Source organism: Charadrius vociferus, unplaced genomic scaffold, assembly GCF_000708025.1.
Source record: "Charadrius vociferus isolate BGI_N301 unplaced genomic scaffold, ASM70802v2 scaffold323, whole genome shotgun sequence".
NCBI lineage: Eukaryota > Metazoa > Chordata > Aves > Charadriiformes > Charadriidae > Charadrius > Charadrius vociferus.
The window spans coordinates 2,189,200-2,214,298 of record NW_009647692.1 but is presented as its reverse complement, the minus strand read 5'-3'; the positions used below and the strand labels follow the sequence as shown (position 1 = coordinate 2,214,298).

The 25,099-nt window shown below is 44.9% G+C and overlaps 1 protein-coding gene across 3 annotated transcripts in view; it reads right to left on the bottom strand.

The window, feature by feature from the left end:
- ACACA (acetyl-CoA carboxylase alpha) overlaps positions 1–25,099 on the bottom strand; it is a 134,288-nt gene that overhangs the window by 59,704 nt on the left and 49,485 nt on the right. For 2 of the 3 annotated variants that reach the window (XM_009881464.1, XM_009881463.1), the window contains 12 exons: positions 22,439–22,462; positions 19,669–19,812; positions 18,954–19,050; positions 17,501–17,608; positions 15,195–15,251; positions 14,840–14,884; positions 12,044–12,085; positions 11,216–11,431; positions 10,533–10,688; positions 8,514–8,717; positions 5,929–6,084; positions 5,179–5,325 (listed from right to left, as the gene is read on the bottom strand). In XM_009881464.1, coding sequence (XP_009879766.1) covers positions 5,179–5,325; positions 5,929–6,084; positions 8,514–8,717; positions 10,533–10,688; positions 11,216–11,431; positions 12,044–12,085; positions 14,840–14,884; positions 15,195–15,251; positions 17,501–17,608; positions 18,954–19,050; positions 19,669–19,812; positions 22,439–22,462 — 1,396 coding nt within the window. The remainder of the gene's footprint in view (positions 1–5,178; positions 5,326–5,928; positions 6,085–8,513; positions 8,718–10,532; positions 10,689–11,215; positions 11,432–12,043; positions 12,086–14,839; positions 14,885–15,194; positions 15,252–17,500; positions 17,609–18,953; positions 19,051–19,668; positions 19,813–22,438; positions 22,463–25,099) is intronic. The other variant, XM_009881462.1, reaches the window with a different exon arrangement.

The window sequence follows — 25,099 nt, the reverse complement described above, 5'->3', positions numbered from 1 at the left end:
GGGTAATGCGGGGTGTTGCTGCAGGCGCTCCTTACACTCACTTTCTCCTTGTCCTTGAAGATTAGTTGGGTCTTATCAGCGGATGGTGCGATCCCAGTGCCAGAGGATCACCGTAAATGGTAGTCAAAATACATAAAGTGCTATAGAAAAACATCAGAATGCCCAGCTCGAGAATGACAAATCATATATTGAGTTCTCCAACAAGCTGAAGGAATTACCTTTTCACACTAAGATTTCAGCTAATATGCTAATCTTCGGAACAAAGCCGTCTTCAACGGGCATTTGAAGAGGGTGTCACTACTTTACAGGTCGCGTCTTCAGCAGAGCTACTGCAACCAACACATTTTTAAATAGTGTGCGAGTTGCCATACGCTTCTGGACTCCAGCCCTGTTCACTTGTCTGCGTTCACACAATTTCTGACTCTTCCAGAGATCTCCCCATTTTAGCACAGCCCCAGAGCCACATCAGAGGCGTAGATGACAGGCAGGACAGGGACGAGCTGCCGGGGCAAAAGGCTGCCAGAGGACAGCCATCAGCCGCCCCCACGTCGTCAAACAGCGGAGCTGCTGCATCCTTTCAAACCCACCCCTCCCAGTATCGGTGTAGACAGTCCCAGTCTCACACCTCTACGCCACGTACCCAATGAAGCTCTTAGCCAGAAACACCAGAGATTGTGCCACTAGAAAAAAAAAAAAGGCTTCCACTTAGTTAAAAATAAATAAATAATCAAATTAGTAGGAATGTTAAAAGTCTCGTGGTATAATCTAGATAAACATCCAGGCAGTGGTATAAATTTAAAATTTTCTTCTTAAAGACATTTTAGAGTAAAACGTAGCTGTTTGTAATCTTACGCAAGTGGATTTTTTTTCCTTCCACCTATATAAACTCTGCACATTTCAAGAGTCTGTGTCTATCTTAAGAGTCAGACTGGAGTCAGGCTGTTGAGTTCTCTGTTGTTCTCCGCTGTTGAGTTCTCGATATGCTCACAGTTGTACATGAAATTATACCCCATTTGTCCCCAAAGCCTTTATTCATTCTTTCCTCGGGAGCATGAGAAGGAAGCTATCAACTGGTGTTTGATTCCGCTCATAAAATACTGTTTTTTCACCTCCCTTCTCTACTTGCCACCTCTGAGAATTATTTACAGGCTGTTCTCAACTTTTTAGCATGGCACATTCCGTCTTGTCCAGGTTGTTGGCTTAGTGAAATCCTGCAGCAGCAGGCAGAGCTTACCAGACCAGTCCCACACGTGAGCAGAAGTGTCAAAGCAGCCAGACCAGTAACACAGTACGCACCAAACAAAAAACCCCACAACCCCAAAAAAGAGTAACTAGAGACCAAGACACAGTTCGCAAGCCTAACATGAAGGATCCAGAACAGAAACCACCTAGCAGAAAGCTCCAAGCAACGTCCAGGATTCCGCCTGCAGTCCAAAGAAACAGCAGATGCGCTTCAGAAAGAGCTCAGGCTGCGCTGAGCGGAGCAGAGACTGGCAAAAGGCCCTGCGTTAGTGATGTCCTCTGCGCCGCAAGAGTAGGCGGTGGGGCCAGCAGCACGGCCAGCTCCCTCGCGTGGCCGCCGCGCGGCACAGGATCCTCGGCTCAGAAGGAGCAAGCACTGTCTAGGAATAAATAGCAAGTTGTATTTTCACGGTCCATTAAGTCCTCGGCTTCTTTGTTGAGACTACTAGCAAAGAGATAATTACTGCCAAACGAGGTGGTGGGCTACGCAAAGCGGTCGCAAGCTAAGCGGAGAAAAACCTCTCGTATTGTGAAATTTCTTGAGAATTCCCATGTCACAGGTTTTCCTGAAAACACAGACAGGTCAGCCAGGTTAGCCCAGAACGCCGCTTGCAAACTCCACGAGGACAGGAGAACCCCGGCTCCAAAATCCTGCTCTGCCCCGGGTTTGAGCGGGGACAGCAACTTCGGTCATTGACATCCAGCTGAACACGCCGACCACAAATCTCCCGGATTTTATGCTGGTTTCTCAATTTCGCCTGCCAGTTGAAACAATTAGGGCACTCAGCTCAGCTGAATGGCTTAAGAGGAAGAGTGTCTTGACCCCTTTTCACATAGAGAAAACAGAATTGTTCATACTGTGCAGTGCAGTTCCAACAGGAAAGACAAGCCCTACCTCAGACCAGCGGATACCGGGATGGAAAGGCACTTGCTTCCAGTGGGGAACAGCTGTGTTTGAGTCTCTGAGCTAAAACAAGTCGAACCGTAATGGGACCTTAAATGCACTAAAGAGCTGCTGTATTTACCACAGTCAGTTTTCAACAGAAATTTTCTATTTAGTAAAAACCACCTGATGTACAATCTCTCTGGATTCAGAGAATCAGCAACTTTTGCTGGGAAGGGAAAAAAAAAATAAATTTAAAAAGTCACACTGACTTGGAAAGTTCCTCCCAAGCACTCCCCCGTCAGCTCACCGAGGCCCAAACTGGAAACAGCTCACGCCTCTGGATCTCTGGGGCACAGCCTCCATTGGCACTGACCACCAAGGGGTACTGTCCACAACCGGGGGAAAGCTGTCCAACGTAATACCCAGCACTTGTTCAGCAAGTACAAAGATTCTTAAAACATATTTGTCTGAATTATCCTCATAACACCCCAAAGCAGTCCCACCTTGGTAGGATACGAACGAAGTGAAGCAGTGAAACCATTGGCTCAGCCTCCCCTCGGTACTCCTGTCTTGAGGGATCATCTCCCCTTTCATGTGATTTTCAGAGTATACGGCCTTCGGGCATTTTGAAGTCAAATAGATCTATCTGAGGACAAAACTCTTCCTTAACGAATTCAGACAAGTTGAGGGAGCTAATGAAATGTGCCATATTTTGAGAATGGTTCACCATTATATCACACGGAAGAAGTGCAGAACCAATTAATATTTTCTCCTGCTCCTTGTGGCATGTCTCCTCTTCCTATGCAATGCTACCAGCTACTGCCACATAGATGGATTACCCCGAGGATCTTTGCTTCCTGGCAGATAAGATGCGGTATTTCTCTGCCCAGATGCTATGCAGACTGATTCTCAAATAAAAAAAGCAGAATGGGTCCACTTACAGCCTTAACAAAGAAAAGGCTTATGCTCTGAATTTATCTAGCGTCCTGTCTCTTCCTTCTCCACCTCTGCAGCCATCTTCTTTGGAAAGAGAAACTTGAGTCCGCGTTTGTGAAAATTCGTTTCCTCAGCTGAACGGAATTAAACCATGAAGGCCTAAAGTCAGCTCAGCCAGATAAAGAAAGTGCAGCACGGAGGAATGAATCTGCTCGGCAGCTCCTCGCCCCCTGAATGTCACCTGTCCTTCAGACTGCCGCTGGAACCTCTTCCGCAGATTGTCCGCTCTCACCTGTGAATGAGGGCTATTGTCTGCGGTGGCTGTTGGCAACAGAATTCAATACCGGAGCCTCAAACCTCATTCCAGCTGCACATGGTCCTGCGGGGACTCGCAGAGGCCGCGCTGGCAGTTCGGTGTTCCCGGCTGGGACCTGCGCGTCCCTCTGGGGAGGGACAGACCTTCCTCGCCCTGGCCGCTCGCCGGGCGCCCCGAGACAGCAAGCCCTGGGCTGGGCTCCCACCTCCTCGCCCAGCGCCCCCACCTCACTGCTGGGGGGTGGCTAAAAGGCAGGTTGGGGTCTGCCAGGTACCTCCCCGAGAAGCAATCTTCAGCAGCCAGACTGAAAAATGAGGGGGGAAGGGGGAGGAACCCCGTATTTTCCCCTTGTTTCTCTCTCTCCCCAGCGACTCGGCCACAGAAGCAGGGCCTGAACCTGCGCAGGAGATAACACCACTGTGCACACCACAACAGCCATGTCATTTCTTTTCAGATTGAGCACAACAAAGCCTACCGAGGGTTAAAAAAAACTACTAATTTTTTTTTTTTTTGGTGGTCTTTGGGTACAGAATCTCTTATAATAAGACTATTTGTATTCATACTGGCAGAGTAAACACTACATGTTCATGCCCAGGCAGCTCTGTGCTTGTAATTTCAGCAAGAACAGAGCTACGTCCCTGAGGGACTTTGCTGTTTCCCCAGCCACCATCCACTCAAACGCTGAATGAGAGCGGGGAAAGAGAGAAAGATGATGGCATAAGCCTCCAACAGCACCACAGCCTCAGCTTTCACTAAGAATGCAGGGAATAGCTCATTTTGGGCTTAATTATACCAGGTAAAACATTTCTGCTCTAGGCCAGCAAAAGACAAGGGCGTAGTGCTCGCATAGTCACCATTTATTGATTAGGATCAATTTGAAAACATCATATTGCAAACCTTCCCCTGACAAGACACATGCAGTAAACAGTGATGAAAAGCCCTGTTTCCTCTCCTCACTATACTTGATGTTTTTGAACAGAGCTTTTGCAAATCTGAAGTTACATTATCTAGTAGAAGGACGGTGCTAGTTCAGTGATGCCAAGGAAAAAAAAAATAAACGATGCCACCACTTCGAACTGTTCAAATTTAAATTCCTGTAGGAATACTCACTTACGGAATCCCATCTAACCTAGGCAAAAAACCCCAAAGCGAAACACACATCTTCTACTAGTTAGCTGTATTCTCCAGTTATTTCAATGCTGCGATCTTTGGCTTGCCAATGTACGGACACACCAGCAAAAGCCCTCCACAGCAGTACAGCCGCCTCCTGCTTGCGCTGCAGGAGCAGCTCCATTATCCCCACAGCATTAGCGGGTTGTTAAGTCTCAAGCAAATCATTCACTAGAGGGGGATGTTGCACACACCTTGCCAGTGTGCTCCACAAACACTGCACGCTCAGTATTTAAATGGAAAGCATAAAATGGGGTTTTCATTTTTTAAGCAAGTGAAAACATTTCTATTTAGTCTTGTAAAACATATTTTGCTCAAATACAAACCCCGGTTACCTGGAATAGCTGAATGAGCGCTTTTTAATTATGAAGGAAAACCAGCATAGGCACAGGTTTGAAATGGAATCATCATTTACTATGGAGGTTAAAATACCCATTGTATGGAAGGTATTAATTTTTAATGAAACAAAAATCTCATTTTCAAGAGAGAGATTTCATCTGCGAAAGACTGAATGAATAGATTTTGTGCCTGGCTGGGAAATTTTCATTAAAATTGTCAAACCTAGCCCAAAACACAATGTGCTGCAGGACACGGAAAGAAAAGTAGCGTTAAAGAAAGCGCAACTTGCCTCATTTCCTCCCGGCAGCCTGTTCATGTGCACGAGCTGGCCCTGATCATCCAACACCAATTCAGTGTACGTTAGTATGTCAGAAGGCAGCGGCGGGGTTGGCAGGAACGCGTGTTCATTCATGGACTCCCAGAGTTTAATCAAAGACTAGAGGATGAAAAGATACATTCTTGTTGAGAACGACATCTGCAAATGTTTTTATTCAATCCACTGTGACTTAATATTCACGACAGACCACTCCGAAATATCCCTCCTCCCAGTTTGACTGACAATATTCAGTGGATATCACTTTGGAATTTAAATCATGAAACACAGTTTCACTCAAAGTAATTCAAATTATAGGATTCAGGATAGAACCCAGCAAATTAGACACACAATCAATTCTGCAACTCATTAACACATTTAATGACATGTGAGTCCTATCCTGGGAACAATCACCCCTGCACCGTCCAACCCTCCAGGAAGGCTGGATAACAGCGCAGGAAAACAAAGGAACATAAACCAGAAACAGACGTCGGTTTACATTTCAGCTTCTACTGTGTGACTTATTAATGCAACTACAGCAGCAGCGTATCAAGAGTCCTAATTTCTGCCAAAGATGACTCAATCCATAGCTGCACAGCCCCTGGGGGACCACCGTTGGGCACTCCAGGCCACTTGTTTCCCTGAGGAGCAAGGCTGGCAACTGACAGAAGTGCCTTGCAGGTACAAAAGTTTTAGAACAACCCACCAGGCCTTAAGAACACTCACCTGCCGAAACATCTCAGGAATGTCATAGACATAGGATGTCCCCAAAGACTGTGCCTGGAATCTCTTGGACTGAAGCAGGTCTTTGGTCACGTAGGGGGTATTGATCAGCATCCCGTGGAGTGGTCCCTGTTTATCCCCATACGCCTGGAACATAATCTGCAGCACAAAACATGACCCATTACACTTTTATCCACTCAGTTCCACACACCTATCTCATCCAGACCTTACCAAAAATCATCAGGCTATTCCAGACTGATCAGGCGTGCGTCTGTTCGCTACAAATGCATGAATACTCGCATATCCCGTAGCACCGTGCTCCATCACACGTTACTGCCCTTTGGAGACGGCGCTGGACCATTACTGCACGGAGCCGGGTATCACTGACTTATTACCATATCACAGCAGAACGCAAAGTGAACAGAGCCACATCCCCACAGAAAAACGCCTGTGACTTAGATGGCTTCACATTCACCAATATTTCCCCTGACACCGAATCTGTGCCGATGGATTGTGATAGCTGGGAGCAGAGAGGAGAACTCCGTTATTTATGTAGTCGGGCAGCGCGGTATCCGTATCTCCGCTGACTGATCATGGAAGCTAGGTCAAGACTTGCATATGTCATTTGGCTTGAAGTTTTGATATTATAAGTTTAAAAGATTTTCCCAGAGTAGCAACATGAATTATCAGCTGCCATGCTTCATGGCACTATATATTCCACTCAGCCAGGACGCGGAAGAAAATGTATTTCAGCTAAGAAACACGAGGAGCGCTGCTTAACTGGGACAACACTGCACAAATGCTGCTTAACAGAAACACGCCGGACACAAGCAACACGAGCAGGCTGTTTTTAACAGAACACCCATCAGATCTGGTGTTACAAACTGCACATCTGTTTCTAATTGAAGGTGATTTAAACGAAGAATTCCGCTAAAGAGAAAATTCAGCAAGGAAAGCCTATTTTAGTTTTTGGACTAAAGACAGTAGTTCATGCTCTCTTCAGTCTTCACAAATGTTGCTTTGTGAAGTAGCTTCTTCAATGGGGGAAATATCTATTCAGGGGGACAAGCACTTGTGACAGCGCCTGTGTCAGGATCCGTTACCGCACTCGGGGCCCAATTCTCCATAAGTCTCTGGAAAGCTTCAGAGCAGTTCTGTGGGAGGGGGGAAGTCTGTACTGAGCATCGTCACCCATTATCACAGAAACTGGGAAATGAGCGATCAGGGTCATTCTCTCATGATGAATCTATTTTTCCATCCTTCAGAAGTCATGAAAGCGCCCAGCACCCGCCACATCAGTAGTGTTTGAATTCTTTTAAATGAATTCTCTAAGTTCTGAAAACACAGGAAAAAATACACTGATCTGACCCTGTCCTATAAACCACTGTCGTAAGGGGGAAGATTTACCAAAGTTTCTCACAAAGTTTGAAAGTATTAGTTTTTTAAGACAAACCTTCCTCCCAGCTACTCAAAGAGTTAACTGAAATAATTGCTATCAGTACACCTTTTTAAGAGAACTGGTTTAATATCGGGGGGGGTGGTGGTATCAAATCAAAAAATCAAATATTGGAAAAGTCACGACAAGCTGTACACACACACACGCGCACTCTCTTAGCTTTGAAAACATAAAGCCCATCAGAGGCGGAGTTTAGGAGGAAAGGTGACCTTCACAAAGGACTAACAAAACTCCAGTGTTAAGCTCAGCTGCTGGAGATTATTAAAATGTCCTTTTCTTTCCTCATCTCCACTCAACGACAGAAATGCAGTAAAACATGCAGGCGCTATCTGTTCCAGGATCTCCAGAACCGGACGGACTGCACGGCCTTGCAGGTTGTTGGAAAAATTTAACTGGAGACGAGGGGGAGAAAAGGTGACTCAGCACTTCACGTTCAACATTAACGGTGCCCGAATGATTTATTCTGCTGCTACTACTGCATGGCAGAGAGATTATTACAGAGGGAGATGTAAACATTTCTGTATTTAAATATTTTTCATGCATCCTACGCTCCATGTATTTTAGCATATGTAGGTATTTCAGTTAACCACGCTACTCCTATGCCATGAAAAGAAGAAATACCAGAATAGCCACAACCATTACAAAAGAGCCCATTACGCTTCATAAAAATGATATAAAAGCACCTTCAATAATTTTATATCATCCTACCCAGGTCATTCCCTATATCTTTAGAATGTAAAAGACAAGTTCACAGATTTTCTCTATCTACTCAGGGAAATGTATAATTAATAATATTTTTTATTACGGCCTACAGGATGAGCACCAACAGTGATTACTTTTCTATTATTTCTTTGAGCACTCTGCCACAGAGGAAAACAGATGTATAAATGACTGAGGGTACGTACAAAACAATTAGAAGAAATGCACTTCCACATAACTGATCGCATTTTGCACACCTACAAGCCTATAGCCAGATTATCTTATGATAATACATTCTTCTTCCTTTGGCAAAGTTGAATGGCAATTTAATATTACCTGAAAACGCTGCAAACCACAGCGAAGCTTAAAGAGGTAGAATGTTTTCCTCCCAAATAATTTGCTCATCAAATCATGGAGTCATATGGAACCGTACCTGCCCTGTTCTGGAGTCCGTCACTTCTTTGTACAGGCTGATGTCCAAGTAGTAGCCCGACTCGTTGGTCAAGAAGAGACGAATGGGAATTGCTTTCCCAGTCGGCGTCAAACGAATGTTGATCTTTAGCTCGGCCTGGAGGACGCGGAGTTTCCACAGGCGACTCCCGTAGCGCATCACCATGCTCCGCACGGATTCCTCGATCTTAAAACACACAAGAAGAATTGCCCTCACCCTTTCTGGACACCTCCACCGCTTTGTCACTCCTCCGTCGCGCTGCCGTAAGGTCCTGCCCAAAGGGGCAGCCCGGCGTGCAGGGGGAGCACCGCAGCAGAGGGGAGACGGCAGCAGCGAACAGCAGCACGTGCCCGGTGCTGCCATGGGACCTCGGTGGCACAGCCCTTCTCCTAACGAGCCTTGAGACAGGCAGGAACCAAACTCAACCAGGGGACTACTGAGGTAGAGGGACAGCGCCGGATCCACGTCCCTTTTTCCTCCCAGCACGTCACACCCCAGCCAAGCACAGCGTGCCCACGGCTTCCCCTTCCTTCCCCCTTCTTCCTGCAGGCACAGCTCACCGCTGAGAACTACAAAATGCAGGAAAGTGAAACCCTTGACAAACAGTTATGTAGCACTTATATGCACAATAATCATGTTTCACCGCACACGCGGTACGGTGCTTTAAATCAACAAAGCAATTACCACTTGGAGCTTGGCCTTCTGGTGTTCTATTAAACTTTATAATATACTACTGTTGGCAAATAGCGCATATTAAAAGAAGGCAATTTATAGGCTCTTTTTAACGGTCTTTCAAAAAGTAAAAAGTCTCTTTTCCACAGCAGCTCAGGGAAAAGTCACGGGACACATCTGAGGGCAGAGTGACTTCCAGGGGCTGCACATCCCAGCTTCTTCTCAGCTTCCTGGGAACTAAAGATTTTGGATGCGCCGAGAGAAGATTTATTCCAAAGCGATTTAAGCCACCAATTTTTAATCATTATTTAAAAGTCAGCAAGCAAGAGATAGTTATTTTGATAACCAATTCATCTTTTTAAACTTTCAGTTATTCTCATAAGGAAAGGTCAGCTCTCATCTTTCGGTAACCATGAACAGAATGTTGATTTCCAACTAAATGCAGCCTTTACAGTTTATCTGGGACTTTCTTTGTGGTGGCTCTGCTAACCAGAAACATGCTTTACGCCTAAACACTTTCATTTATGCATCTACAAAGCTTAATGTTGATCTCTGTGCTTTTGTATCAGAGAATGAAAATGAGGCATTTCTTTTTGTAGCTAAATTTACAAATTCTTTTTAAGTTCATTATTTGTCTCACGTTTTATTTGGATAGAATCTGGACTTTTGTAACAAACAGAAGAGCATTTAAAGCTATTTCCTTATTAAAATTGTTTATCTCAAACACACAATGAAAAAATAAGTTTAGTTTCAAATACAAAATATATTTTTAATAAACTGTTCCTTAGTTTACACAGAGGAAGTGAGCTGCATTGCCTGAAGGACAGTGTTACTACACTAAAAATATGAGCTCTGCTAGTTCTGAAATCTTACATTTAATATTTATTCACAGATTGGAAATAAAAACAAAGCTTGCTTTCTTCCTCACAGCCAAAGAGGTTCCCAATGCTTGCCTTAACTAGCTAAACCAAAAAGTATTCTCTCTGCTTTTGAAGAGAAGTTGGTTTAGCACCTCAACAAGCGATCTCTAGTTAGAGACAGCCATTAGTTATGCGACTCCACTTTCTTTACTGAAAAGCAAAACTCCAGTATTTATACAACAACTAAGCTGACCATCGCATTACCTCTTCTAATATTGGTCCCCAATTTCTTGTACTTTCTGCTCTAAAATGGCAGGTAGAAACTGCATGTTGTTCACCAAGTGGTATTAAAATGTACTGAATCAATAGGTGCACTTACATAGCATGAGAAGACAAGACAAGACCACTTAATTCTGGTGAGACGAGCCCAAGGAAAAAAAACATGTCAGAGCCAGAGAAGAGACCATACCTTAGATGGGTCCATGATGACAGTAGGCACGAAATTTAAGAAGATGTGATTGCAGTCAGTGCGTACGTTGGTATTATTAAATGCCACCTCCAACTCATCCATGGCTTCCAAAAGCAATCGCTCTCCCTCATTTTGCAGATACTCAAAGGAGGCTTCCTGCCAGACATTGTCAACAAATAATTTACTTTCTACTCAAAAATCACAGCCCAAGAATACAGCGTTTGAAAAACTACAGAAGGACTTGACTGACAAAATAGGTTACATTCATTTCGGCAGGACGTGCAACCGCGCAACAGATCCCTCACCATCACAGAGCCAGTACTCCCACTGCCTGCACTCACAGAACCGGCTGGCTTGTGCCCTCGTTTAGGTCAGCATAAATCCAAAACCAGACAGGGCAAACCATTACTGCAGTAATGCAGGAGAAACACAGAGAAACAACTATTGCCTCAAAACGTGAGGACTTCTGACTGTCCCCTTGGGCCACAGGAAAATCTCCGTGAAGCCCAGGAATACCAGGTCTTTGAAGACATGTTTCTGCAGAGCCAACACCAGCAAAGCGTCGAGTGTAGGAGCGCACATCCACAGTACAGGTAATGTGTTTGTTTGCAGGTTCCTGGAATGTCTTAGAGCGTTTCATACACTGTCTTGGAAAGAGACCTTACACGGGTGACAAAACTCACCTTGGTAACCAGATCTGAATGCCTTATAATAGCCCTCACGAAGAACCTGTAGTCCGTCACTTCTGTTCCCACTTCAACTTTAGCTGCTCCCAGGTAGAGATGCATTTTGTGATTAGCGCATGGAATGGCAGTGAGATCAAAGTTTCGCATTCGGTTCAACTCCAGCTGAAAAGCCAAAGCTGGCTCCAGATGACGGTAGATCCTATCTTCCTCAAACTGGAGGCACCCCGCATCACACAGGTAGAAAAGGGTGTAAAAGAGGAGGGTGGGTTAAGAAGCTGAAACACCGAGGATGGGAAGAACTAGACAATACCCATTATGAAATTTCGTATTTAATTAAAAAGCTAAAAACTCAAACAAATCCAACCCCGAATTTTCCATCTGATGCAGTCAGTAGCACTGAGAGATGCACTGAAATTGTTGAAATACTGAGAGTAGCAGCCAAATTGCAAGACAGCAAGTTTTCAAGCTCACCCCCACCCCCAAACCCTCTTTTTCGCAGAAATCAAAAAGTTTGGTGTTGAATCATTGCACTGCTTCCAACGCTCCCTTGTTACACTGCGACTAAAATCCGCAGAAACAGGAGCTTTAGGTCAGGCATCCCCATACGAGTGCATTTTTATCCCCAGATATCAGAGACTCATCATTGTTACTGACATCAGTTGCGGCGTGTGCAGACGACCGGCCTGGCGAGGGAGGAGAAAACACGGCGCCAGGCGTGAAGCTGGGCTGAAGTAGCGCCCACCCTCTCCGACTGGCAAGAAGCAGCTACGTGAAAGAAGGGTAAAGCCAACACTTCGAGAAAAGTATTAAGAATATGCAACTCACCTTATCCCGGGCACGGAACGTGAAGAACTTTGGAAATTCCCTCTGTTTGAAAATAAAAACAATGATGTTAGCCCTCCAAAAGTAAGGCACTTGATCTACCCCGAGATCGCTCTCAGGCCAGACCCGGAGTAGCACCACAGCAGAGGAGATGACAGAAGTTGTTACAAGCTACTTTTTCAACATCACAAAGGGTGGGGGAAAATCAAGTTGCCCTCAACAAGGCAGCAGAGGTAGTTTAAACCTGTCTCCACTGCTAACACAACAGAGACTACTTGATTGGCTTTTGATTATTATTTTTATCAATTATTAACAGAGAATAACGTGGAACTGTCTGGACAGCAGTGGGAAACTTCTAGTTTTATTACGATTACTGTGGAAATGTTTGGGAGCCATACAGTGATATTAACACTCCATTATGTAAGGAGATGTACACAAAACAATGATGTGTATTCTATAGCTCTCTTCATGCTATTACTGCTAGAAATATCCTCTTCCCAAGGAAAACTACTAATTGTAAGCAAATAACTTTAACCTCATGTATTAAATAGTACTCTACAAAAATCCCCCAAATATGAGTCGGTTTCCCTGTTATTCTACTGCACATATAAAATCCCAGCAAATTGAAAGCCTTCTACCTATCCCTCCAGTTCCATCCCAGTAAAGCCATCCAATTTCTTTGGAATTACACTTTTACTGGGCAGAGGAACTTTTGTGAATGCTTTGCACCAACACGAGAACACCAGCCATCTATGCTAAAGTGGCCTGAGAGCGTGCACAACTGTCCAGAACTGTCTGAGAAAAAAAGAAGGAATCTGACCCGGAGCCGCTGAATTTCTGAAACACCTTTCCCTGCCGACGAAAGATGCGCAGCCCTAGCCAGATTCAGCGCACCAGCGCATGGTGACAGAGGATAAGGCTCTACTGAGCAACACAGCTTTTAAGGCTAGCAGTAATGTTTGAGCTAGTGACCTTCCTCACCTCCTATAAAAAACAGTCACCAGAACTTCACCTGATGACTCTCAGTTGAGCAAAACAACTTGTGTTTGCCTGGAGTGCGCCTTCCAGACTAGGCAGTGGCACAAGAAATCCTGCCTGAAAATTCAGGCGATGGGCATATCAGGTGAGCCTACGAGCATCAACCATACTCCAAGAAAACAACCACTTCCATGTTTCCTCACTTCTCTTCCAAATCCCTCCTACCTGTCCTCCTCTGCACGCTGCCAATTTCTCCTATCATCATCCACGCTCATTCTATCACTAATGTGATTGCTTTCAAGGCATTTGACTGGCGTTGTGGGCAAATATAATAATTAGATGTGCACACACACAAAAATTCTCGGTGCTCTGGTACCAAAATCCAAAAGAGTGCTCCATTTCCTAGGCAGAAGAATTATACCCCCGCTGTGTTCTAATCAACCAACCATCATCAAGACAATCAAAATAATTTGCCTAAATTAGCCAATCAAGACACCCTGCAAACCGCAGAATGTGAAAAGCTGCAACAGAAATCATCATAGTTGATTATTATACTAATAATCACGTTAAAAACCTAATGAGATGAGGAAATTGGAAGCTTGCTGGAGCAACTCTCTATTACCTCAACATGCTGGGAACTAATTATATAGACTGTAATTAAAACAAAAACAAACCCAAGCCCAGGCCCCGGCTAAGTTAATAGTTGGTCCAGTAATAAACGGAATAGAATAGGAGACAGTAATAAAGACTGACACTCACAGAAGATCCCAGAGGTACTCTGCAAACTTTGCAAACAGCTGACGTACCACGCTGCCTCCTCTGGCTCCGGAGTGAGAGGCATCCTAACAGTCCATCGCTCCAAACGGCAGCTCGGGGAAAACTTCTGGTGATGACTCCTTTTGTTCTTTGCCTCTTTTCTGACCACTGACACATGCTGCCGTGCTTATTCAGAGACTCTTATTTTTCATTCCCCAAATATCAAGTCAGTTCTCTAAAACCTCCTTTTTTAAAATCTAAAGTCTGGACTTTCTTGCTTAAGGTCCCAACACGTCTCCCAAGAGTCCAGTTTCCTACATAAGCCGTTGATAGATACGTGTCTGTACCTGCGCTGTGGGCAGCGATTCCCATGTGGTGATACCCACATTTGTTCAAATACTATTTTTGCTGATCCATAACCTAGTTTTCCTTTCGTGAAGCTTGCTAAACCAGCTGTGTTGAGCACAGGACAAATTTCTTGCACTTTCAAGACTCCTAATAACTTCCAGAGTTGTAAAGCAGATACACAAGGGATAAAAATCTGGTTTATGCCTTACATTGTCACCTTGAAAACAGGGCAAAACTAGCCCTCGCTGATGCCCAAGCCCCGGGAAAAGAAGTAATTCTTAGCAGTAAGAGCATCAAATGTTTTCCACCTCAGTAAGCCATTATGCGGAATTCAGCAAGTCACTTCAACTACTCCTCTAAGTTATTTTAAAATCAGTAAGAAGCCTAAAGAAATCACTGCACTACATAAGAAATACGAACATTTAATTGTGTAATTACATTTTGGGATACAAAACGATACTGAAGCAAACAAGACCTGTATCAACGTGGCAGTCGTGAGTTCAGCCAGGTAACAAGAGAGACTTTAGCATGTGAATGGCCCCACCGAATGCAACGGGCCCACTCCTGTATTTGAATGTTTGAATACTTCACTTCACTTTGACACCAATGTTGGCATTAAATGCCCGACTAAGAACCAAATGAGAAGTCCAGAGTCACTTATGTGTCTCCTGGCCTCAGGTCAAGAATACCACCATGTTCTAGGCCCTTTTTACTTACATGAAATCTCTGATCCACCTCATAGTTGACCTGTTTCCTGAAGTCCTTACAAACGAAACGTACAAACACAGGAAGACAAGAAAAAAAAAAGCAGAAGAAAGCTAGCAATTAGGATGAAAATCAAAAATTAATTAATTCAAGAATACAAGAGGTGCCAAGATTGTTTACAATTGTAAATTAATTTTCTTAAGCAAATTCATCACAACCATTTCAAATTTCAGAGAACAAAAACAGTGAAGAGAGAACTAAATATAGGTAATACAGCATTTAATTTGGGAAAAAACACATCGAATGTCAATGCTGTTATGAGCTAGAAACCAAGGAGTGCTGAGCAGCGTGAGAGATATCGAAATACCTTTTGTGCTACAAGGAAAGTCAGCCTCCGGATCCCATGTTCAATCAGGACTGATTTCTGCAAAAAGGCAAGGATGGCATCAGGCGAGCGGATTATCAGAACAAGAACACATCAAAAACACGTGAAAGTCTTCTATGAACTGAAAAAGCTCTACAGATCCTCCTGCATCCACGCTGTAAGCTCCTAGTCCACTTCAGTCTACTCATAGCTAAGATTTCTCATCCGATGATCGTCTAGTAGCACACATAAGCAAATCCATTTAATCTGAAGAGGTAAGGAACCAAATCAGAAGAACGCGGTATTGCAGCTGAGCCTTGCTAACAGGCAAAGCAGAAGAGTCATCGACGAGCCTGGCAGGATGGCGCCTTGTTCATCTGCCAAGGGTAGTTGGTCTTTTTTGCAAAGATTATTTTTTGGAGGGAGTACAGCGAAGATATGGTAAGGCCATGGAAAATGATGGAAAATGAGTTTCAAAGGAACTGACCCAAAGACGCACGCAGCACTTAACTTGATTTTGGCACAATAAGCACACAGACAACCCCCACCAAAGGACAGATGTGCCAATATCGCAAAGGTTATAAATGATAAGCGTTACTTGTTTTTTTCAAACCGATGAGAGAATATCCATTCTCGTCGCTTCTTTATCAAATTCTACTAAGCCACACTTCAAAATCAGTATTTGCCACACCACTGATCTTTTAAATGTTAAGATCTCCTCTTTCTACAACTTTTTCCTTTCTCCTCCTTTTTCCAATTTAAAAGCAAAGGAAAAAAAAAAAGACCAACAAAAAAAGAAACAAGAACTCAGCTAGACCAGGAACAAAACAACCCCTTTCGGCAGAGACTGAAATGTTTTACTAAGGTTAAGCCCTTTGAAAATGAGCATCAGGGACTATATTCATGGCAAGAGGAAGAAAATAACTTTAATAATGCCATGATTTAAAAAGCAAAAATTGTTATTGCTTTTAAAATTCCACAAGTGGCAGACAATAACAGCATAGCAACAGGATTCTGATTACATCGTAATAATGTGGGTCTCACAGCAAGTCCACAGCTATTACAGAGCGATTAGCCATCAGCACCTGGAGAAACTCCATTTACACTGACTGCCTCAATCTCCTCCACAAGTCATTTACAAGTATATGATCCTAATTTCTATTAAAAAAAACACACACAACATGCTGGGACTAGAAGATTATTTGGACAATTTGGATCAACCTATTTGATAGTTTAATGTGTTTTGGATTTTTTTTTTTTATTTCTTTCCTTTTATCCCCTCCCATAAAACGCCTGGAGCATGATCAAGCAGATGAAAGGCAGAACAAGTTTTAATTTTTATATTTGATTATTTTCTTTGCTTAAAGAGACAGGAAGCTGCTGAGGTTATTGTCCTGGTTTGAGGTGGATACCAGCCCCATTTTGGAACCCCTCATTTCTGCAGAATGTATGACCGCCTCCCACACTGGGAAGAGAAGTTGGAAACTACTGGCTCAGTGCTGCCACAGTCACTGTGGGTACCAGTGATGCCGCAGAGTCCCAGTGCCTGACGGGCTACTCACGTCCACCAGCCCGCTGAGGAGCTCTCCGCACCAACCAGAAAAGCAAGTGCAGGCAGACACCAGAGGGCACAGTGGACACGAGGAGGCTTTCCCCAACCCATGTTGTCTCACCAGTGACCACAGGACTAACATTTGGTACTCTAAAGCATAGCCCATACTTACGACAGAGCAACACAACATACCAAATCAATTCCACCTCGGGCCAGAAATATCACACGAGGTGGGCTGGATGCTCTAGCACGCCAACGACGAGAACAAATTTTAATTGCATTAGGAGTATCATGATACAGAAGATATAGGCCATTTTAATGTCATCTTCTATGCCTCTGTTACTCATATAACAACTGGGATAACAACAATTTCCCAACTCTGTTTGCACTACCACCAGAGAGAGGGATATAGCACATTCTTTCAGAGCACCTGGAGATAGATACTGAAGACTGACCTGAGGCATTTAAAACCTTAAAGGTCTTTTATCCTATCCAATATTTAAGGGAAGAAATCCTGACCCAACGGATTAGAATGCACTCCAAAGAGAAAAAATAACCTGGAGGCTTCAGAAAGGTGCAGCTACACCCAAAGAAGTGGTAAGGTTTCAGGTAGGATAAATTAAGGATGTAACTGTTGCATTTATTCGTTTTGAAATAAACAAAGAAAAACCTGAGGAACGCACTGACTTTTCCCAAAAGCAGACAGAACTGCCCTGCACAATCACACAGTTCCAGAGAGAGAATCAAGGCAACTTACCTTGCTTTGCGTGAACTCTCTGAACATGGCTGCCAGCCCATCGTCATCAACGTCACTGTCTGTTTTAATAGCAACATTAAGAATGTGAATGGGCTCCTCGCGGGCAGTCTGTAATTTAAAGAAAATATTCCCCATAAAGAAAGAGTTAAGAATTTAACACCTGTAAGTTCTCAGAAGAGGCTCCCTAAATACAACACTAACACACAGATGCCCTAAGGAAAAATGACGTCAGCAGAGCACGCTGTAAACCACGGCAAACTAGGAGGGAAACCCTCGACCAAGCAGCCTCACGAACTTGCAGTTTCGCAGAAGTAAGAGTTAATGTGCACAAACGGCAAACAGGAGCTTCATTTGGAGAATCCAATTCTGGCGGTCACATCTGACTCGGCTAACTGAAGTGTGCTTCATTTGGAGGCAGAAAGAACGCAGGGTCAGGTCCTCTCTTTACAAGATGCAGCACAGGCAGGACGTTAGAGGACTTTGGCATCAGGAAAGGTAATGAAATTAAGCAAATTCAACGTGTAGGAGCAAAACAATGTGTGTTTTCATATCTACAACAAAATGAAATGATGTGGAAGCATCAATTACATTAGAGCTCTGAGAATTGACAAATTTAGCATTTAAGAGCCCGTGGTTAACTGTGAAAAACTGACTACGAACAGGAAATTATCCTTTGTGAGGCGAGGGGGAGGTAAAGAGAGAGATCTGAGGACGTTAAGGCTGACGGTAATATTGTGGAACATGGCCACAGTACTTACACACATCGAGATCAAGGGACCAGTTTAAAACCAAGCCCTGTTCTGGCCACAGACTGTACTGCAACAGCTTCCCACTGCTGGGGGCAGGACAGAGCAGCGCGCGGCAGCTCCTGTGTCTAAGGGAACCCGCTCTTCTGTCACTAAGCATCATAAACCAGCTGCTGCCTCTGCACCTGTTCTCCACATCAATGCAAAAACTGAGGGGTTCCTCACATCTTTTCCTCCTAAAGACAGTTCTAAGAGGTAGAACAGAGGGGAGAATCAGAATGGAATGTGACTAGGAAGGGTGTAAGACAGAAAATAAGGCAAGTTATACTTAAGGCAAAGGCAGTTGCATACGCAGATGAACACCCTGATGCACAGAGAAGGTCTAGAAACTTAACCGTGGGTGTAAACTCTCAGTTACGCTGCTGTGGATCCGGTAATTCTGCTGAAGTGAAAAGCTACAAACTAAATTTACATGGAGAGAAGGAGACGTGGCCGTGGTTTTAGAACAGAGTCAGAAAATGGCCACCTACTTTGAATCACCTGCTGTGGAACAAGCAAACAAATCACATACATAAATACATAAAGCTCTTAACTCCTGCTTCCAGCACTCGAACTAGTGAAAAGTATCTAGCCTGCAGTCACTGCGGCGTTCTGCACGCCTTCTATTTCCAACCTGAGAGCAATCTCAAGAGAAAAAACTACTGTACCTTGTCTTCATCATACAAGGAAGCATGGCCAGCTTCAGGGAAGGTTGGGCTCTGGGGAGGAGAGTCGCAGAAGCAACCCATCACTTCATCAAAGATTCTGAAATACACCAGAGAAGTATTAGTCATCAACACGCTGCTGCTAGCCCACCGCAAGCACACAGCACGAAAATCCACAAATCATGTTGCTAAGGAGGGGAGGGCGAGAAAAGGACACCTTCCCTTTGCAGGTCTGAAACTCAAACGGCGGAGGCAATACCTCCTCCACCCCCCAAATCAAAGCAGAGCCTGGGTCTTCCAGGCTCTTCTTTGGCAGAGATCTTATGCAGGCCCTCTCGACTGCGATGGGCTCTGCTGGGGTTTTTTTGCCCACCCCTAGAAGGTTGAAAGCATAAAAAACACATCCTCCCACGGATATACGCGTGAACCAGAGCGTTAGAAGAAATCAGCACATCGCAAACGATCTCCAATCAGCAGAAATTCAAGATGCTGATCCTTCTGCTGCAAACTGCTCTTGCAGCAGTCTGAAACTTTCCGTTGTCTCAAGGAGACAGCCAAGGGGATCCAAACGAACTCCCACCTGAACTCCAGACACTTAGCAAACAGGCTCAGGACCAGTTTAAACCTGACTCTAGACAAGGCAAAGACTTTGTCCGACTCCATTTGGGCCCACCTAGGAAGCTGGCAACACAAACAATCGTCATTCTTCCCCACGTACCTGACAAAATCTTCAAACGTGCGGAAGGAGACCATTCCACCCATCCGCTGGCACGGCGGAGTGAAAGAATTGTCTAGCAGCACATCACTCACGCTAGCTACATGGACCATCCCGTAGTGATTGAGGTTGGAAGAGAAGGACATTCTAAACGGCAATTCAATAAGATCACAGTTAGTAGGGACAAGGGAGAGAAGAATATCACTGGAAAAAGATTTGTGCGTGTGCGTATGCTTTGACCACTTGAAGCGTGGCTGTTTATCCAGTATAAGTGTTGCAGGGTTTGTTAGATTCTTCAGCACGCCAGACCCGCTGTGCTGTTTTCTGCAGAGTCCCTGCAACGCTGGCACGCCTCTGGTGCCATTAATGCCCTTATCCGGACATTGTCCCAACGTACAGGAACAGTTAAAGGAGTTAGGAAATAATGCTGTAACCCTTTAAAACAAGTATTTCTTAAGGGGTGAATTACGACTATGCAAAGCTGAACGTATTTTTCCTCCTGTATGTATGTTTTGCTTTACAGGCGGAATACTGAGATAAACAACAATAATTGTAAGCTTTGACATTTTAAAGATTTAGTAATTTTTTACAAATTAAGTTGAAATGTACCAAGCTATATTAAGTTATTGCTTCCAAGATTTTTCTGGTCATACTATAATTTACGCTCCTCAAATGCAGTGTGGTACAGTGACCTCTCTGAAATCCTATCCTGGAAAGGGGTTTTTCTATAGTCTTACTCTCGTACTCCTACCCTAAATGAAGTCCTGTTCCAGCGCCTTCCACTGTAACTGCTGACCACATAATTGTGCTCCTCCATCTAACTTAATCCATACTTTAAAAACATTGCAACTCCCTCTACTCATTTATTTTGCTCAGTTTGGATCACTAAAAGGTGGCAGCTGCTAAATACAAGCAGTTGGGCAGAAGGAGCAAGGAAGGCAGAGCTCCAGCACTGACACTGTCGCACTCCTGCCTGACGGCTGCTGCTCAAGCGCTGGGACACCCTGCAGTACACGCATCCCTCGTACAGGACCAGTTCCTTATTTAAGTGAAGAGGACTGGAACAGCTTTACACAAGCTCAGAGGAAGGCACTGAGTAAGAGTCTTCTCTTTAAGGCAGGAGCACTGTCCACTAAGGGTCAGCCTTCCTCCCTGGCAGAGGGCAAGAGCCCGAATCTTTTAAAGTACCCCTGAGTTCTCATACGTTTCAACTGCTACGGCAGCACACACCAGCTGTGAAATAGTTTGCATTATTTTGGGCTTTGGGCTATTATTATTATTTTTATGGTTTTTTAAAGACCTATAATGTTACGGCCAAGACTAGCAGAGGAAGCTTCTCCCACAGTGAACAAAAAGCATACAACTAACTGGTCATCCTTCCCCTGGCTACTAGAATTGGGTTTTGCCTCCTCTGCAATAATTACCTCTAATTTCTGAACTATGCTACAGAGTCATCTTAATTCACTGAGGGACCTACTTCAAAAGCTCCCTGCAACATAGCAAGACCTTCAAGCTTGCTCTGAAGAGACAGAGACACCGAGCTGGCACACGGCAGCGCTCTGCGATGCAGGAACAGTGTGCTCTCCCTCTCTTTGCTCTTCCTGGGGCTTAGGAAGACATTAACGAAGTCAACTTTCTGTCCTCCCCAACTGGTGCCACAACAACAGGAGGCAGAAAGCAATGGGGGGAAAAAAAATCAGGGCACTGATTCAGCACAGCACGTGGGCGACTTACAACTTGTAAAGTCAAAAAGGTGCTCGAGCGCGGTGCTGGATCACATCCAGTGGCACAGCAGGCAAACCAGGAGCCCCGCCATGGCTACGGCACCGCCGGCAGCCACACAGACCCGGGACCAAACTGTGGACTGCTGGCACTGCTACTTACCGGCCTTACTAAGAGTTCCTTCTCTCCACGTAGAGAAAACCATTGTGATGTGGTTCTAAGTATACTGTTAACAAGCCCAAAGTAGCATCAGTTTGACTAATAGCTCTCCATGTTTAAAGTCACTCTGTGTTTCCGTAATTTATCTCTGATTAAGAGCCATGAGACTTTCAAACCCATTTTTACTATTTTTCCCTAAATAGGCTTGTAAGCAGTAATAAATAATAGGTATTCACGTTTTGAAAGAGAAAAATTTTTCAGGACATGCCTTGGCGTACGTTTCTTACAACAGAACAGTAACTAAACAAAAAGACAGCAGACATTTTTCATGTATTATTTAAAACAAGAAATACTTTTCAACTGAGACATGGGAGGAAAAATTAGCATCCAAAACACAACAAAACATGCTGTCAGCTGTTTGAGATGTAGATTCATCTATGGTGTGAGGGAGGTGAGACAGCCTCAACGAATTCTAAGCTAGTCGCAAGAAACCAGAGCAGCAACAGGTACGCTACGGGCTGGGAGTAACTGCCTGTTTCACTGTGACACCCTACCAGAGGGTCAACAGCCGGGAATCCCCTTCCAAAAATGAGACCCTAAAAACAGTGTTCTGCTAGAAGTTGGCTGTGTACCATACTGCAGATGAGCTGAGTCACCTGGCAAATTTAATTTTAAATATTGCTGCATGCAAAGCTTTTTTAAAGGGTAAAGGAAAGCTGAAAACATGTTTTAGACAAAGGGAGAGGAAAAGGGAAGGAAAAAGAAAAGTTATGTTTGAGAGCTTCCCAAGTAAAGATAAGGGCACTAAAACAAAACATGTTAAAACATTAAGTATTAGGCTACTTCTTTCTAGTCTGTCTTTTCAAATTTTAAAAGATGACAAGTACCGTACCTGTTTAGCGTGGGGATGTTCCCTCTGTAATCAAACAACCACAGTTAGTTACAGATTGGTTAGTGAAAGCCATAATAAAGAACTATCATCAAGCTGATACACAGACCAGCAACAAGTTTACAGTTTTCTAAACCAGAATTTGTCAACCCTCAGGTATTGGGGAAGAATTCAATTTCATTGACCCTGAGAAGGCACCCACCACCTGACTTCGCTTGCCACGGCTGCCACGGGAATGAGCACAGACCACGCGCATAACGTGCAAAATAATACACCCCAGGAAAACACACTGTATTCGCAGGGTACTCTGCATTTCTACAGCCTCTGCTACGGCACCCGCTCCAAGCCCTCCGCATACACCAAGTGAGCTTCACAAGCAAGCCCCGGGGAGGGAGTGTGCACTCCCCGGCAGAGAGGCAAACAGCACAGATGCAGAAAGTGGCCATATCACACAGGAAGATTGCGAGAGGTTCAGGAAACCAAGCCAAATCCTCACTGCCAAACCTCTAGGCTAAGCAGCAGCCCACGCGCTGGCTCCCGCAACAAGGCAGTAATGAAGCAAACACATACACAAACACCATTCAATACTTTGCATTTTCAGCATTCACGGCCTTGGATACCAGAAAGAACAAGCAGAACTTGAGGCTAATTTTAGGAAAACTTTACGGTTCCTTTTATAACATCAGTCCAACTCTTCACATTTTTGCATGCAGACTAGGGCTTAGTGATGCACACAAGAGAGCAGGGAGGTGAGGGGCACATTTTCATACCAGCGTAAGAACAGCACAGTCTAGCCCATCCTAGCTACATTCACGAAGCCTACGGTGGCACATTACTCCATGCAAGATATAGAAGGTGCTGTGATCTGACATTCAAAATAGTAAAGCTTAAATTGAACAAAAATACATGCAGGCAGGAGGCTTGCGCAAAGAGATTAGCAAACATAAAAAGACTGAAAGCAAAGCTTCAGGGAGCATGTCACCGGACATTCACCCTCCCCTTCCCCGCAGAAACCCGTAGGAGACCAAATCACAGACTTTCTTAACATCCTCGACCATAGGCAAGACCCCACGTCACTGGGCATGAAGTCTCGGTACTTAATGACCAGTGTATTTCCATAGTCACACCGCTGACTGCACCTGGTCCTGTTCTCAAACTGGTTTTGTGACAGCACAGCCATATTCACTACAAGGTTGTATGTTTGGTGCATTACTGGGAGAGGCGGGAAAAGTTCCTGTGATGTCCTTAAGGCATACAGGAGAAGCACAAAATGGCCTAAAGATGTATCGGTTCAATGCTAAATAACACCGGTGTTTCACTTCATTTGGAAGCAGTGGGGAGGGACAGTGTGCTGTAGCGCCTGTCATTAGGACCGAAAGGGCCACGAGGCCTCAAGGGGTTGAGATTTTATTTTTTTTTAGCTTGGCAAATGGTGGGAAAGCTGCATGTGACCTACTTCAGTTGGAAAAAATAGTCTGGAGAGGACTGGCGGTTCCTACACCTAGAAAATGTGCAGCGGTCACTGGAACGCTTTCAGAAAAGAGACAGAAAAAGAAAAACCAGCATAACAAATGCTCCTCTCCGTCTCAAAAAGGGCAGCCTGTTGCCTCGCTCCAGGAACTGTTCTCCAGCCACTCGGTACGGAGCTGAAGAGATGACGGCAAGAATCGCAATGAGGAAAACGGAAGACCCAGTGGCTGAAGATCTCGGAAAAGAAGGGAGGAACAGTCTTCACGCTGCACGCCGTGGGGCTGGCTTTGCTTCTACAGCTCATCAGAGCTGTGGAAGGCTTTTTCGTAACGGGAGCAGGATTGTCACTTGTCACTGAGATGCACTAAGAGGTAAAGGTTTGCTGTCGGCAGCACAATCAGGCCTTGTGAAGGGCCATTCCACCCCACTCTCTGAGCTACACCTCTGCAGCTCGGACAAATAAAACACCAGCTGCAGGGCGACCTGCTCGGCTTTACAGTAATGTCAGCGCAACTGGCAGCACCGCCATAGGACAGGATGAGGGGGACTGGCTTCAAACTGGAAGAGGGGAGATTTAGATGAGATATCAGGAAGAAATGTTTCCCTGTGCGGGTGGTGATCCCCTGGGGCAGGTTGCCCCGAGAAGCTGTGGCTGCCCCATCCCTGGAGGTGTTCAAGGCCAGGTTGGACGGGGCTTGGAGCAACCTGGGCTGGGGGGAGGTGGCCCTGCCCAGGGCAGGGGGTGGCACTGGATGGTCTTCAAGGTCCCTTCCAACCCAAACCATCCTGTGATTCTATGGTTCTGGGAGCTGAATGAAGGCAGAGCTGATGGAGCACACACCAACAGTGTTCTCCACACAGCCCACCACAGGATCAGAAACCTTCTCTCCACACCAGCCCCAGCCCTTCTCCCTCTCTCCTTTGAACTTTTAAAAAGGTCCTTCTTGACCGGGGAAGCTGATCTCACTAGGAATCTGCTCCGTACCGATGGAAGCTCTACTGCTACAATTGCTCCTTCTGCTCAAGCAAACAGAAGTCCCCTTCGCTCCCCCCTGCACCTCCTGGTTGAATCTGGATTCGTTTCCCCTTGCCCCTCCCGTTCATTTTTTAAACAAGAGCGTTCCCCTACGAAAATGACGGCAATGCATGCAAAGCGCCACTGGTTATATCAAGCTGTGATTGAGTGCCAGCGCA